At 38.4% G+C, this 15848-nt stretch overlaps 1 protein-coding gene across 1 annotated transcript in view; it reads left to right on the top strand.

Moving 5' to 3' along the window:
- Positions 1-15848, top strand: part of MED13L (mediator complex subunit 13L) — a 288476-nt gene that overhangs the window by 230448 nt on the left and 42180 nt on the right. The window contains 8 exon segments of the mRNA XM_034638836.1: positions 872-1066; positions 1457-1645; positions 5342-5507; positions 7626-7730; positions 12020-12748; positions 13558-13783; positions 14782-14887; positions 15196-15320. Coding sequence (XP_034494727.1) covers positions 872-1066; positions 1457-1645; positions 5342-5507; positions 7626-7730; positions 12020-12748; positions 13558-13783; positions 14782-14887; positions 15196-15320 — 1841 coding nt within the window.

Below are 15848 nucleotides of genomic sequence, written 5' to 3'. Positions count from 1 at the left end.
CTACAGCTCTCACTGTCTTGAATGATGTAATATGTCATCCAGCTGTTAAAAAAAAAAATAAAGCCATCCAAAGAACATCTCGTTTAATGACTACGCTGAGATTTTTTAGAAATTAGGATTAAGAAAAAGTTTATCTCCGGAAAAGTATTGTTTGGAAGGTTAACCTCACCCCAAGGCTACAGACTGGCTGAGTTATATGCAGCATCATGTTAACTACATTTTTGTGCTACCTCAGTGAAAATAACATCAGGTCAAACACTGAAAGAGAAAGACAGAGGACTTTGAGTCCTTTACTTTGAGTATAATAAGTTTTACTTAGAGTTGTTTCATCAACAGAGCTACAAAACAGTTGTAACTAAAATTATAAATACGTATTGTGTACATCAAGACCTTTTTGCTATTACAAGTTTTATTTGTATATTGTTTTTTAAATTACAACAGATATTTAGGAAGTCTCAGAACCCTGGAAAGAGTGTTCAAGTTCTAGGCAGCTTTTGGGGTATATGTATTAAGTGGTTTTCTTTTGTTATAAAAGATTCAGTGTTTGCATTGTATAAACTCTTACCAAACAGGTTGTATAGATGCTTTCGTAAATGGTTTATATGTTGTGTGTTACTACAGCTGTCTGCTAATTTTTTTGCCTCCCCCATTTGATTTCCTTAAAAAATTGGCATATGTTGAGAGGCATATAGGTAGGAGGTACTAAAATGAGGAACTTTAAAAAATAAGACTTTAAAAGGAGTCAAGAAATAAAGAGCGATATCTAGTAAGTGAGGCTGGGCTTTAGCCTAAATGACCACATATGTAGCATTACACTTAAGTAGGAGTTATTACTCTGATCTATAACATATGTTTCTCCTCCCTGCCTTAGTACTGGTAAGTCCTTATGGCTTAAATGGCACGCTAACAGGCCAAGCATACAAGATGTCAGACCCAGCCACCCGTAAGTTGATCGAGGAATGGCAGTATTTCTACCCAATGGTGCTGAAAAAGAAAGAAGAATTGAAAGAAGAAGAGGAGTTGGGATATGATGATGATTTCCCTGTGGCAGTCGAAGTAATTGTTGGTAAGAGAAAATATTTTGCCTGAAGAACTCTATTCTATCTTCTTCATCTTTCTTAATTTAAAAAGATAATCATTGAGATTCATCAAAAATAATCTCCATAATTTTCCCATCTTTTTTTATTCTCTTGATACAGTGGTATATGCTGAGTAGTTATCTTGCCTGAAGCGCCAGTGGTCCCTGTATTCCAAATGCTATTATCATAATGTTGGAGTACATGCTTAAACAGCTATTAACTTAGGAAGGAATGGAGCACATCACTTTTGGCAGTATCTAATGAGCACCTCATTTTCATCATTGAGCTTTGACTCTGACCACTAGAACAATAAAGTTGGAAGCCTAGTATGAACTTTTTCTCAGGCCTGGTTCTCTCCTTGCTCTCTTTCCTTACAGGTGGTGTTCGGATGGTTTATCCTTCAGCATTTGTTTTGATCTCTCAGAATGACATCCCAGTTCCTCAGAGTGTTGCCGGTGCTGGAGGCCATATTACAGTGGGGCAGCAGGGACTTGGTAGTGTGAAGGACCCAAGTAACTGTGGGATGCCTCTTACCCCTCCCACCTCTCCAGAACAGGCTGTCATAGGTGAGTACAATCCAGGAATGTCCCAGGTGGAGGAGATCACAGAAAACCATGTAGCTCCCTTGCCATGGAACAGATGAGAAAACTCATGTTGAGAAATGCCTTATGCAAGAGATGGAGGTAGAGTGACAAGGGAATTTTGCAAAATAGACAAGGAAAATTTTCAACAAACAATTGATGAGCTTCAGAATTTTAATTGTGCCCTATTAGTCTTTTTTCCAGTTAGGCAGTGTAGTTGTTTCTCTTAAGTTCTATACACACATCTGTCCCTTTACACACATGTATGCACGTGCACACACACAGACACACACACACTCAGGGGACACGGTGTAGGTTGCTCTTTTTTTCCTTAAATGGAAAACACAAAATCAAAAAATGGCTGAAGCATTTGCCCGCTTGGCCATTGCCAGCCAGGGGCAAGTCTGGAATAATTCTTTTCTTGGTATATTATAAAGGTAGACTGGCATTCAGCAGCTCTCAGTAAGATGCTTTGTTCTGTCAGTAATCTGTCTACATTAATGATAAGTATTAATTATATATGAAACTTTAAAAAAATTTCCTTCATGAAAAAATTCAGAAATCGTTTAAATTGGGAGCATTTTGCCTTCTTTGGAGTAGTATATTTTCTGTATTAACTTTTTGGTTGTTGACTTCATTTTAATTGGAAATCTAGTCACTAAGGAAAGGATATTCATCAGACTTGAGCTGAAGTGAGATTATTTATAGGCTTTTTAATGTGGGCCATGTTAGCGAAAGCATCAGAGTAGATCAAGTCTTGGCTGCTGAACTGAAAACAGACTATCCGGCATGATACACACTTACGTGGTTGTTTTCATGAGATTAGGTAAGACAGTATTTCAGAGTTTCTAGCATGGTGCTTGGCATGTGGAGGGTGTTCAGTAAATGTTCATGGGTAAGCAATATACTGGGGACAAGTATAGACATTGTGATTGAGCACACCTAATTTAAAAATATGGCTATGTAGCTTTTACTAGGTTAGTTGGCCTGTATGAGAATTCCTCTCATAAAGGAGCCTGTTTCATTCTCTGTTAAATACTATGTATTTGACAGAGCTGTTACACATAGTAGGAAAAGTACTTGGTAGCACTCTGCAGGCAGCAAAGCAGTATACAAACGGTGTCATACGCAATTTGAAGCAGTACTCAGAACAGGATTATATTATCTAGAGGGAGTTTCTCAGATACAGTGTGGAGGGCATAGAAGTGGGCAACAGGCAGCCTCTGTCTTTAGGAGCCATGCAGTTGCTAAGACAGTAAAAAAAAAAAAAAAAAAAAAAAAGGGACATCCAACTCTAATACAGAGGGGCAGAGAATTTGGATGATCCTTGTGAAAGGATTTTCTCAGTTTTTATTAAAAAAGAAGAAAAAAAATACTTTTACAAACTTTTTAATAATCATCGTAGAGAAGATATATTGATATAGAGACTAGATTTATCAGTATTTTGAGACATTTTGATCACATTTCATATTGAAGTTTGGATTTTAAACAATTGCACTACATAAGTTGTGCACTATATAAGTTGTCATCAGTTTTTGTTTATCTGTTTGTTTTTGTTTTGCCTGGTACTTAGGGAAATTTGTATTCAGTTTTAAATTGAAAGCCTGCTGTATGCACGATGTCCTGGCGTCTGATCAGTTAGGAACTCTAAATCTCACAATTCAAAAACACCAGGTTTTGTTTACTGTGGTTTTCAGTGTGGCCTTCCTAACTCTGGGTCTTCAGATTACTTCCTCTCTGACTCTGTGTATGTCATTGTGCTAAGCCCTGGGTAAATAAATCCCCTGATGCCTCCTCAGTCTCTAAAACCAACTAACTAAATAAAAGCAACTGGAATCTTTGGTGTAAAATGAATTTGTCTTAGTTTTCACATCATGATACGATGAATTATAGCTTAGGACTCGTAATGCTCCATCAGAGACAATGCTGGTCAGCCCTGTCATTTTGCAATTGACTCACATTGAGCATCGCCATGTTTTCCTAGCTATAGGACAAAGTGGGTTCCCTTTTCCCCTAAAATGACCAAGAATCTTCTAGATTAGCAGGGGACCTAGGAGGGCCAGCTGGTTTTGGTGAAATCATTCACGCCTCACGTGGATAGGCACCTCTGCTTGCGTCTTCTGTTTATGAAGGTGATTTTGAGAAACAATATTCAGTATGTATTTGACAGCATGGAATATAGGTCTTGCCTAATTCCCTATGAGGTATCATCCCCATTTTAGTTAAATCATTAAAAGCTACTGAAAAGCGTTAACCCAACTTTAATCTGAAAAGACCGTGCCTTATTTTCCCCACCCCTCTCATTTTTTGGTCATAAATTAATCCTGTATGATACCATGGACATATGATCTCTTTAGCTAAATTGTAAGGTGTTCGGGAGCAAAGCGTTATGTGTTCTACTTCTGGTTGCTTCTCTGCTTATTCTAGTTTTATAATAAGCATTTGAAAATCCATTGTAAAATTGAAATGAATTATTTTGTACCACAGAGCAAGTCAGGGAACTTTTAAGATGAAAGATAACAATGAGAGACCAAATTTTTGTCTCCTTTAATTTATCTAATTTGTAATATAATAATACTTTTGTAGGAAACAAGCAATCTTCCGTTCCTTAGAATGTAAGCATTTTGATACTGGTTTTTGTTTTTGTTTTTTAAATAGAACTAAGCCTAACCATTCAGCTCATATGATGGTTGTGTTCCAGTGTGTCAGGACTATTAATTTGTGGTATAAGATTGTTTGTTTATTTTTCAGATGAGGGTGGAGATTTCCAGAGTGCTTAAAATTGATTATTTCGGTCAAGATGTTTTATATCATAGTTCTATTGAGAACAAAACCCACAATATATTTATGAAGTCAAATAGATGAAAGTAATTGAATCAGAATTTAATACTGGAAATTGACTTCAATATTTGTCTTGTATCATATAGAAATAGTAAAATACTCATAATATAACCAAAGATTAGTGTTATTAGTAATCATAGTGGACCTAATAGAAAGAAATGGGATTACATACCAACCATATTTGGAAAAGCTAAGTGGAGTTATTAGAAACTAGTGAATAATCCTCTGATACAGAATGTCGAGATAACCTCTTTCAGTGTTCTAGCACTAAGCTTTCATAAATAGTGTCAGGCATAAGGACAAACAGTTCCACACACGAATTTGAAATTTGACCTTGTTAAAAGCTTTGTGCCATTAAGTTCTTTCTCCGACCCAGGGCACTACGTGCAATTGCTACACAGTTTTTAGCTAAATGAGCAGAAAGCTCCCTCTGCTGTTTTGTTCTGCCTTGAAACTTATTTATTGCATTGTGGATTTAAAAATTTAAAACAATCTATTTGTGTTTACATCTTTAATAGTATGATGTATAAGCCTTTACAAGTAAATTGTCTCCCAGTACTGTAGAGTCGGAATGCCTCTGTATGGGTATGCCCTTGGGGTGTGTGTGTGTTGATGTGATGAACTATTTTAGCTAGAACACAAAGAACCATGCAAAGTGCCAGTACACACAAATTATGCTCGGAGCTACAGATAGTGTTATTGCCAGTGGGTAGGGGCAAAGCTACATGAATAATATGAGTTTCAACAATCAAAACATTTCTGTTAAATAAGCTTGCAGTCTGTGTACTAGGAGACCTTTCCAGATAATTTTCACATCCCCAAATTGTCTCTCTTTTCCAGGGGAGAGTGGAGGTACGCAGAGTGCGGTCAGTCACCTAGGCTCCCAAGATGGGGGGATGATAACTATGCACAGTCCAAAGAGATCGGGGAAGATTCCTCCAAAACTCCACAATCACATGGTCCATCGAGTCTGGAAGGAATGCATCCTCAACAGAACCCAGTCCAAGTATGACTTTTGCATTACGTCTGGATCCACGGTTTAGTTACACCGTCTCTTTGATTAGTATGTGAAGAGTGTCAATCACATTGTACCATTGTGCAACCAAACCTGAGGGGTCCTTGGATTGGTAGTTCATCTTTTTGAACATAATAGTGCAAAATTCAATGCAAGGATGTTAAAGATGTTTATTTTACTTGACTTGATTATCTAGGGAATTTTGAAGTTCCTGATTATCTCAAGATTGGCACAGTATTCATCTGACATTTTTAGCACAGATGGCTTAGGACAGTAGTCAGTGGGTTTGGTTTTCCTTCTTATACCAATTTATGAATGTTTTCTATTTACAAAGGGAAATGACCTTCTTTGTCACATATTTTGTGACATCAGCCTTCTATTTTAAATGACAATACAGTCTGAACTGAACTGATGACAGAGGGGTGTTTACCACCTGCTGTGCTTCCTTTGGTTGATTTGGGGAAACCATATTCTTTTCTTTCCCTACCTGAATTTGCTTCCTTCCTTCCCCCCCACTTCTCCTCTTGCTCTCCTCCCTGCCTTCCTTAACGTATTTTTGGAAAAGAGGAAGAATGGATTCTAAGAAGAGACTGCTGGTGGTGATTATTTTAATTACGTGAATGATCACAAATAGTAGTCAATAAATACTCTTCCACTTACCAAGATTTACATAAACATATTCAGCATATTTTCACATCTCTTTTGATATAACTGACATGTCCCCTTTCTGGAGTGAGGCAGTACACAAAGGAGTTTTCATTCTCTAGAACAGAGTAAATATGGACACTCTTGCCAAGAACTGCTAAAAAGTTCACTCCTTTTAGAAATCAGTTAAATGTTGGGGTGCCTGGGTGGCTCAGTCGTTAAGCGTCTGCCTTTGGCTCAGGGCGTGATCCCGGTGTTCTGGGATCGAGCCCCACATCAGGCTCCTCTGCTGGGAGCCTGCTTCTTCCTCTCCCACTCCCCCTGCTTGTCTCTCTCTCACTGGCTGATTCTCTCACTGGCTGTCTCAGTGTCAAAAAAATGAATAAAATCTTTAGGGAAAAAAAAAAAAAGAAGTCAGTTAAATGTTTTCTTCAGTCACTACTATTTAGGAGCTTTATATACAGTTATAAAACCTGTCATGTGGATCTAGATTTTAGGAAATTCATACTATATATTTATTTCTCAGTGAGTTGGTTCTAGAATAGGCTGCTGAAGAAGATGTACATAAAATCTAAAATAATTGCAGCGGGAGAGTATATGTCATGTTCTAGAATTAAAAAGGTATTTCTGGTCACTTAAAAATGATCCTTTGCTCTAGAATAATTGGTACAGATGTTTTTACCTCTATCTACAATGCCTGGATAATTTCCAAGTTAACATTTTCTTTTTCTTTTCCTCTCATTTGCTGTATTTGATTTTTATCACCACTAACCTGTCACCTCCACCGGCTCTAACAGCCCCTTGAATCAGCAGCACAGAACAGGGCAGTGAGACACCCAGAAGGGCAAGGGAGGGTGGAGAGCAAGAGAAGTCTGTTTAGAGCTGTCATTGGAGCACTTTGCAGTATCAGCTGTAGCAAAACTGGCAATACAGAAATACTGCCCAGTGTTCTTATTGTCACTGTGTAATAATAGACATCTGCTTTTTGCTACCAATTACTAGTGACAAGTAGGAGGTAATTTTTTTCTCGTCTTTAATTCACGTTATAAGCATAGAGTGCTGCTTAAATGCTAGTGAGTATAGGAGTTTTGAGAGTGGCTTAAACAGTCTGTCTTCAGGGCATATGATTCACAGATGCTGCGAAAAGATAATTTTAAAAATTTAAGTTATTGCTACAAAATTAAGTGACTATTTAAAGCAACCACCAATAGTGCCAGATAGTGTTTTAATTGCTCTGTCACCCATGTTAAAACGTACATTAGACTTAAATAGAAATATTTTGAACCTTGCTTCTTCTAGTGCATAGAACAGGTTGGTTCTTTTCCCCGCCCTTGGATTGCTCTGAGCTATCTATCATAGATAACATTACTATGTGAAATGTTTTCAGGTCTTCTAAAACATCCCTCCCCCACCCGCCATCGAGGTATGAATATTATCTCATGTCATATTTTTAACCTTTCTTAGGAGGAGCCAAATGTCAACTCCAACTCTTGAAGAAGAGCCTGCTAATAATCCTGCTACTTGGGATTTTGTGGATCCAACCCAAAGAGTCAGCTGTTCCTGTTCTAGGTAGGTAGTAGACAAGGCCGAACAAGGCTCGGGTAGAATGGTGGCACCTTTTGTTGGCTCTCTCCGGACTCTCACACCGCTTCTTCCTCGTCATTTTATTTTGTTTTGTCTTCAGTCCTCCTCCTACAGTAGAGATGGAAAAGATAGGTCTTTTCTTATATACAGAAGACAACAGTTTTATTATCAGGACTCAAAAAGAGCTTTATTAGACAACTGGCCCTGTTATCCAGTTGCTCCCACAAACGTCTTCACGGTAGCTACTTTAGAACTAAAGGCATCAGTTCGATAAGACAATCTATTCCTCTGTAAATGAGTTTAATTATTTTTAATTTTAAAGTAGAGATAAATATTAAGTTGGCTACAGTTAATAGAATTTGTATTAAATAGACCTTCCTTAGATATTTTGTTTTGTTATCAGTGCTGGTGTGTTTTGATGCTTTGACGTAGGTATTTGGTAACAACACCTGCCAAAAGCTGAAATTGTTGTTCATTCATTTAGATATTTGAATAGAACCCTAAATTGATTTCTGTAGAAAATTTTTGCTCTCTTGGATATTACCTTGGCTTAACCACTCCTTGTGGTAATGAAGAGTCTTCTTGTCATGGGCTTTCATTAGGGTTCTTAGATTTCTCCTCTCTTCCTCCCTTCCTCTCTCTCTCTCTTTTTTATTTCTTTCTTTCTAAGATTTTATTTATTTATTTCACGCACATGCAAGAGAGTGCAAAGTGGGCGCAAGCAGGGGGAGGGGCAGGAGGAGAGGGAGAGAGAATCTCAAGCATACAGCTGAGCACAGAGCCAGATGTGGGGTCTGATCTCATGACCCTGAGATCATGACCTGAGCTGAAATCAAGAGTCAGACTCTTAACCATCTGAACCAGCCAGGCACCCCGGTTCTTAGATTTCTTAAGTGTATGTTGGCCTTACCCCTACCTCAGTTGACTGTTGAGGATGTGATGGTGATTACTCACTTAATGAGCAACTTAGAGTAGCTTTGCTTCCAAAGTACCTATTTTTATATTTGATACTGCTCAACACTTAGAAAAAGTTCTGTTGAGATAAAGTATATTAAGAGAATGGCCATTCAGGGGCGCCTGGGTGGCACAGCGGTTAAGCGTCTGCCTTCGGCTCAGGGCGTGATCCCGGCGTTATGGGATCGAGCCCCACATCAGGCTCCTCTGCGATGAGCCTGCTTCTTCCTCTCCCACTCCCCCTGCTTGTGTTCCCTCTCTCGCTGGCTGTCTCTCTCTCTCGAATAAATAAATAAAATCTTAAAAAAAAAAAAAAAAAAAAAAAAAGAGAATGGCCATTCATTTCCCTAGTTTACATAGGGGTTCTTAATGTGACATAAATAAGTTGGCTTGGGTTAAGGAGGAATCACATGACCCCTGAGAATATGTGCAAACTATGTGTGTGTGTGTCTTTGTGTGTACACACAACTTAAGCCGGAGTTTTGACACCATCTTCCCGTCCTCCCCTGCCCCTTACGTTGATTCTCTTTTATCAAGCTCTGCCTTCCTAGTCAGCATTTTTTGAGAGATGTTGTAAATATCAGCCTAATGAAATGTGCATTATTGGTTTTTTAAGGAGGATGTTTTTGAAGAAGTTGTTTGTTCAGTAAGGGTCCTCTCTGAGCATGTGAGAATCTCTTTCTAGTCTCAGGATAGGTGTGGTACACTAGCTGAATACCTGTTTTACTTCTGTTTCTAGGCCATTGTAAATTGTGTGACAAAAAGCCTTTTCTTATTAACATTGATTTCTAAACGGCTCATAGGCAAGTTATGGGCCACCTTTAGAAAATACCTAGGATAAAAATGTTAGTGTATTTAGCTTTTCTTGTGCCCTCATCTTATTTTTGCTCCTCCTTTCCTTAATCTAGATTTTTTTTCACCTGTTAAAAATAACCTTTTTGCTGATTTCTGTGACATTTTTATTTGCTCCCTTGAATTATTTTGACCTGAAGTGTAAATAAATAGCACTTTTTCTTTTGTCCTCTGGAGTCATTCCTCTGTTTCCTCACCAGATTCTTATACCTTCAGGTCTTTTTTTAGTTATGCATTTCATTCCATTGACTTTGAGGTAATTATCTCTGTACCTGACTTCTGGTATATACTCTGGTCTTATATTTTAGGGGGTGCCTTTAAGAAATATCCTTAATATTGACATGTGTGTTTTCTCACAAGTCAGGTATCCTGTTGCAGTCATTTTTATCACAGTTTTCCCCTTTCAGCCTAGAAACTTTATCATTTATTATTTTTCTTCATTTTATTTTAAATTAAAAATTTATTTTTTTTTTAAGATTTTATTTATTTATTTGACAGAGGGACAGCCAACGAGAAAGGGACACAAGCAGGGGGAGTGGGAGAGGAAGAAGCAGGCTCCCAGCGGAGGAGCCTGATGTGGGGCTTGATCCCAGAACTCCGGGACCACGCCCTGAGCTGAAGGCAGACGCTTAATGACTGCGCTACCCAGGCGTCCCTATTTTTCTTCATTTTATAGATGAATTTTATCTTTGCATTTCACATTGATTTCCTTTGAAGTGTCTCTGATAGAAATGCTACTTGTCTCATTCTTTTAGCCACCATGTGTTTCTACACTATTTGGCCCTGCTTCTGGTTCCTTCCCACCACTGGACCACCCATACAGTTAGCCTTTTGAGCCTGATTTCCTGCCACCTCACTGCTTCACTGAGGCCTCTTACCTGTTCAGAGATTTGCTGTGATAGTCACTCACTGGTGTATCCCTAATTGTAACTGTTTCATAATGTGACTGGGTCGTTAAATACAATTGGAAAAAAAAATGACTTTATAAGATTATCTAGTTTGCAAAAAGTCCTTACTTTGAAGAGGGTACCATAAAATATCTATCAAAGGATTGGTGTGGATAAATGCTCTGAGAAAATCCAAATGAAAAATTTTTATGTAAAAGATTCTTTGAACTGTTTTAAAATAAGCACCCTTATGAGATATGATGGAGGTATTTTCAGATGAGACATTCATCACTTACTGTGCTACTTACTATGCCCTGGAGATTTAAAATTTTTACCTTATTGACAATAGCCTTATGCTTAAACAACCTTCTTCAAAGTCAGGATTTTCTTTTTTCTTAAGAGTAGCAAAGACTTTAGCAAGAGTCTTTTCAGATTATCTACTGCAGGATTACCAAACCCATTATGGAATGGTCCACTCCTCACACTATTTAATGGCCTTACGGGGCAGGGTGGCCATCCTGCTGTCCCACTAAACCATCCCATTATGCCACACAAATCCGTTTTACTGCCCACTAGGGCACCATTGAGTGTGATACAGCAGTAATTTAATGCCACCCTAGTGGCCTCAGAGAGTTACTGCTGCACGGGCAGGAGAGCTCACGTTTTTCCCTGGGTGGATTTATATATTGGGAGGAGCTGGCTGACCTGCTGTATAACTTTGTTGCACAGATTAAACCTTGGCATCATCTAGTGGGCCCTTCCTGAACAATATCTCACACCTATGCTTGCCAAGAAGTGTGTTAGGATGTAAGCAGACTTGCTATGCTGCTTAGTACAGATGCGTTTGTTGTTTTTATATTTACTCACCATCTTTTTACTTCTGTCTAATTTTGTGAGTCTGAAAGATCCAAAGTTGTCTTTTATCCCTTTTCTTCGATAAGAATGGTATATAAGGTTTCTAGTCTGTTTATTCTGGTAAATATTCATAGGATCGACCCTCATTTTCTTTTTTCACACTTTGGGGGAGAATCACATAATTATTTTATTCCCAATTTACCACACTACAAGCTGTTACAAGCGATTCTATATCGGAGTTAGTAGAGTGTTGTAAGATAGAAATTGGAAGCTTTTTTTTCTCTCTTCTTGGCAAATGATCTCATTACTCTTGGTTTTAAGATGCAGTCTGAATACATTATCTGCGGTCATTACCAAATTTGAAAGATTTGGGCGTTTTTCAAATCAGTCTTTTGGTCGGGGGTTAGCACTTTTAAGTCCATCTCTTATCTGCTTAACTTGTGTGTGATTGATTCACCACTTACCATCAGAGTGTTGCAGTTTTTACTCATTATAAAAATAATTAACACCTAGTTAATTATTTAATAATTTAATATTTATAATTTAATATTTATAATTAATATTTAATAATGAACACACATCTAGTGTGTGCATTAAAGATACAACCTTGTCAGAGGCATCTCTTTTGTACTGTTACAATGATGCAGGAACATATTTGTAATGTTACAGTGATGCAGTTATAGTTCAGGTGTGTGTTTCTTGACCTTATTTTAATTCTCATTTCAGGCATAAACTTTTAAAACGTTGTGCAGTAGGACCCAGTCGACCTCCTGCAATATCTCAACCAGGGTTCAGTGCAGGACCATCATCATCTTCATCTTTACCACCTCCTGCGTCTAAGCACAAAACAACAGAAAGACCGGAAAAGGGAGACAAATTGCAAAAGAGACCCTTGATACCATTTCACCATAGGCCCTCTGTGGCTGATGAGTTCTGTATGGAGCAGGATACACCAGGACAGAAGCTAGGGTTGGCAGGGATGGACTCCTCCTTAGAGGTGTCTAGCAGTAGGAAGTATGATAAACAAATGGCCGTGCCTTCCAGAAATACAAGCAAGCAACTGAATCTGAATCCTATGGATTCACCTCATTCCCCTATTTCCCCTCTGCCGCCAACACTCAGCCCTCAACCACGAGGTCAGGAAACAGAGAGTTTGGACCCGCCATCTGTCCCTGTGAACCCAGCCCTCTATGGAAATGGGCTAGAACTCCAGCAGTTGTCGACTCTGGATGACAGAACTGTCCTCGTAGGCCAAAGACTGCCTCTGATGGCAGAGGTCAGCGAGACAGCCTTATATTGTGGGGTTAGGCCCTCAAACCCCGAGTCGTCAGACAAGTGGTGGCACAGTTATCGCCTCCCCCCCATTGATGATGCTGAGTTCCGGCCCCCAGAGCTCCAGGGTGACAGATGTGATGCCAAAATGGAGGTAAACTCAGAGAGCACTGCATTGCAAAGGTAAGGCGACTCTGCATACCACTCACCTGATCGCCCCTGACCACGGCATAGGGTCCTGAGAGTCGGGACTTTCCTCCTCATCTCCCCATGCTCACCCTTCAGAGTCAAATGAAAAAGCTTTTCGTCACCATTCTAGCCTCTGCGTTTGGAAATGCTAAAAAGTGAAATGCTTTATTCTTTGTGAGGTTTTACATCTGTCGTTATTTAAACATGTTGACATATAAAAGGTTTCATTGTGGCACCTAGGATGTTGGTATTAATTTATTTTTGGCCTGCTGTTTGTTAGTCAAAGAATGTAGTTTGATGAGACTTTCCATATCGTGGTCAGTGCCTTCTTTGTATGTTGACACTTTTAAGGAGGGCTTTGCATGCATTCAGGTATGTATCCTGCATCTAGTAATAATACTATTTTTAGTGCTGTTGAGCTACCCATTATTCTTCACAGTTTACCCAGACTTTCTCAGTTATCTTCACCACAACCATACTACCTTATTTTTCATAGCTGGGAAAGAAGCGACGGTCAAGCGGTTAGTAAATGACACAGATTGAACTTGAACCTAGGCAGTCTGTCCTTAGAGCCCATCTGTGCTCTTAACTGGAATCCATGGAATCAGAGACAAAAGCATATTCTTTACAAAGACCTCCTGAGTTTTATTTGTGAACATAATCTCTAAAAGAACTTTCTTTATAGAGATAAATTTTTTAAGTTTAAGTTTTGCAAATGCTTTAAATTATAAATGCTGCTTTAAAAAAATCAGTCTTTTTACTTTGCTTATCTTGCTTAAATTGGCATTTATTTTCCCTTTTAGACTCTTAGCACAACCTAACAAACGGTTTAAAATCTGGCAAGAAAAGCAGCCCCAGATGCAGCCACTCCACTTCCTTGACCCATTGCCTCTAGCTCAACAACCTGGAGACAGTTTGGGAGAAGTCAATGATCCATACACCTTTGAGGATGGTGACATAAAATACATCTTTACAGCAAACAAGAAATGCAAACAAGGGACGGAGAAGGATTCCCTGAAAAAGAATAAGGTACCATTTAACATAGAGAGCATCCAGCATGGTGTGGGTTTTGATCTATGTCAGTACAACATGTGTGGGAAAACTTTTGAGGCAGAATGTTTGAGGTAGTCTTGCCTGATTGCTCTGTCCCCATATTCATGCTCTTGGTACTATTGTATCGAACAACGTATTCCTTTTTATGTCATGGCTCACCTTTGTTTAAAAGTCAGCTGAACATAAATGAAGCCTCATATTTTCCAGGCTATAGCTTGTACAGTGCATGTTTCCTCTCATATGCTAATTCTTGTTGGCCTACGCTCCCTGCTTATTTCTTTTTAATTATTATTCCAAAATATCCAAAATGTACGGGAAAAAATGTTGATAACAATATCTGTTGTTTGAGCGCTTAGTATGTTTATTGTACCAAGCGCTTTACCTGTATATCTATCTGAATTAATATCAACACTACTCCTAGATTGGGTCAATATTAATTTTACTGGTTTCATTGTCATTAAAATGAGTACTGGGGGTGTCTGCTGTCTTTAGCCTTAAATTTTAAAACATTCCAAAATACTGGGCCATTTAAAAGGGTATTCTTGAGAATAGAGGAAATAAGACAATTAAAAGAGGTCGTACAGTTCAGGAGAATGCTTCAGAGATTCCTTGATAGAGATCTATCTAGATCCAGAAAGCTTGAACCATAATTCAGTATCTGAAATGTTATTCAAGGCAGCTTTTAGCACCATGGCAGGTCTGTAATCAAATGCCACCAGTACTAGTTAGGCATAAAACCCAGATTGACTCAGAATATTCCATAGAATTGAAGGGACAGTGTGGGAGTTTTGGGTTCTGTTTAAATTCAAGGAAAAGGACATATCTTTTATTTCTCTTGGTTGCATAGACCATGATTTATCATACTTGTGCTCATAACAAGTTCCATTCTACTCTCTAATTCTTTGTGTTCTCCCTCATATTCCACACTTTGGGTTGGTGTTTATGTGTTTTGTTTGGCTGAATTTATTATACAGTCAGAGGATGGATTTGGTACCAAGGATGTCACTACACCAGGTCATTCCACGCCGGTGCCTGATGGGAAAAATGCCATGTCTATTTTCAGTTCTGCTACTAAAACAGGTGTGTACAATGATTATTTGCTTCACTTGGATTGTTGCTAAGTAAAATGCAAGGGAGATGCTTCTCGATTTAGAATTATATTTTTAGTAATAGTAATAATTTGATCCCATCTTTAATTTTTCATAGTTTGTTTTTCAGTTACTTTCAAAACTGATAAACGCATTTGGAAATAATTGTTTCTAAATTTAACTGAAAACCTAGGGAAAAAATTCACAGGCAGGTCTTGCTCATTGAGATCCATGCCCTCTCCTCACTCCTTCTCTCTGGAATAAGTTGCTCATTCTGCGTCTTTGCCTCCTTTTCCGCAGATGTCCGGCAGGATAATGCTGCTGGCAGAGCTGGCTCCAGTAGCCTTACACAGGTGACAGATCTGGCACCTTCCCTGCATGACTTAGACAACATCTTTGATAATTCCGATGATGACGAACTTGGGGTGAGTCTGGCATAGCTACCCAAACAGAAATCTTCCTACATGTGAGGACTTAGGTCACTTTTGGAGTATTTCCTTATCGTTTGGTCTACTAAATTTTGGGGCCTCTTACTTCAGATTCAGAATGTTCTGCAGAAATGTCTGTATACTCTGAAAGGATTCTAAAAGTTGTCAGTGTAGTCTCTAACACCCCTTGGGTTCTCTTTGTTAATGGCTTCTTTTATTAGTTTATTCCTGTTATAAAAATTAAAATCTTTCACATTCAGTTTTTAAATCCTTCCTAAATATCATGAAACTAGTGGAAGTGTATTATGTAGTCCCTTTAGCTCAGATTTTAAAGATAATGCCCCCGTAACTTTTATTCATCTCATCATTCAGAACTCAGTCTCCATTTTGAGAGATAAATAAATATGATCTATACTTTTAGGGTTATGGCACTATAGTAGGGAAAAAGGACTTATGTACATAGAAGTTAAAGAATATAAGGCATGATGTGGTTAAAGTGACAGATAAGAATTATAATTCTAGGAG

This window comes from Ailuropoda melanoleuca, chromosome 12 (genome assembly GCF_002007445.2).
Source record: "Ailuropoda melanoleuca isolate Jingjing chromosome 12, ASM200744v2, whole genome shotgun sequence".
NCBI classification, from domain to species: Eukaryota; Metazoa; Chordata; class Mammalia; order Carnivora; family Ursidae; genus Ailuropoda; species Ailuropoda melanoleuca.
This window is presented reverse-complemented; position numbering and strand designations above follow the sequence as displayed.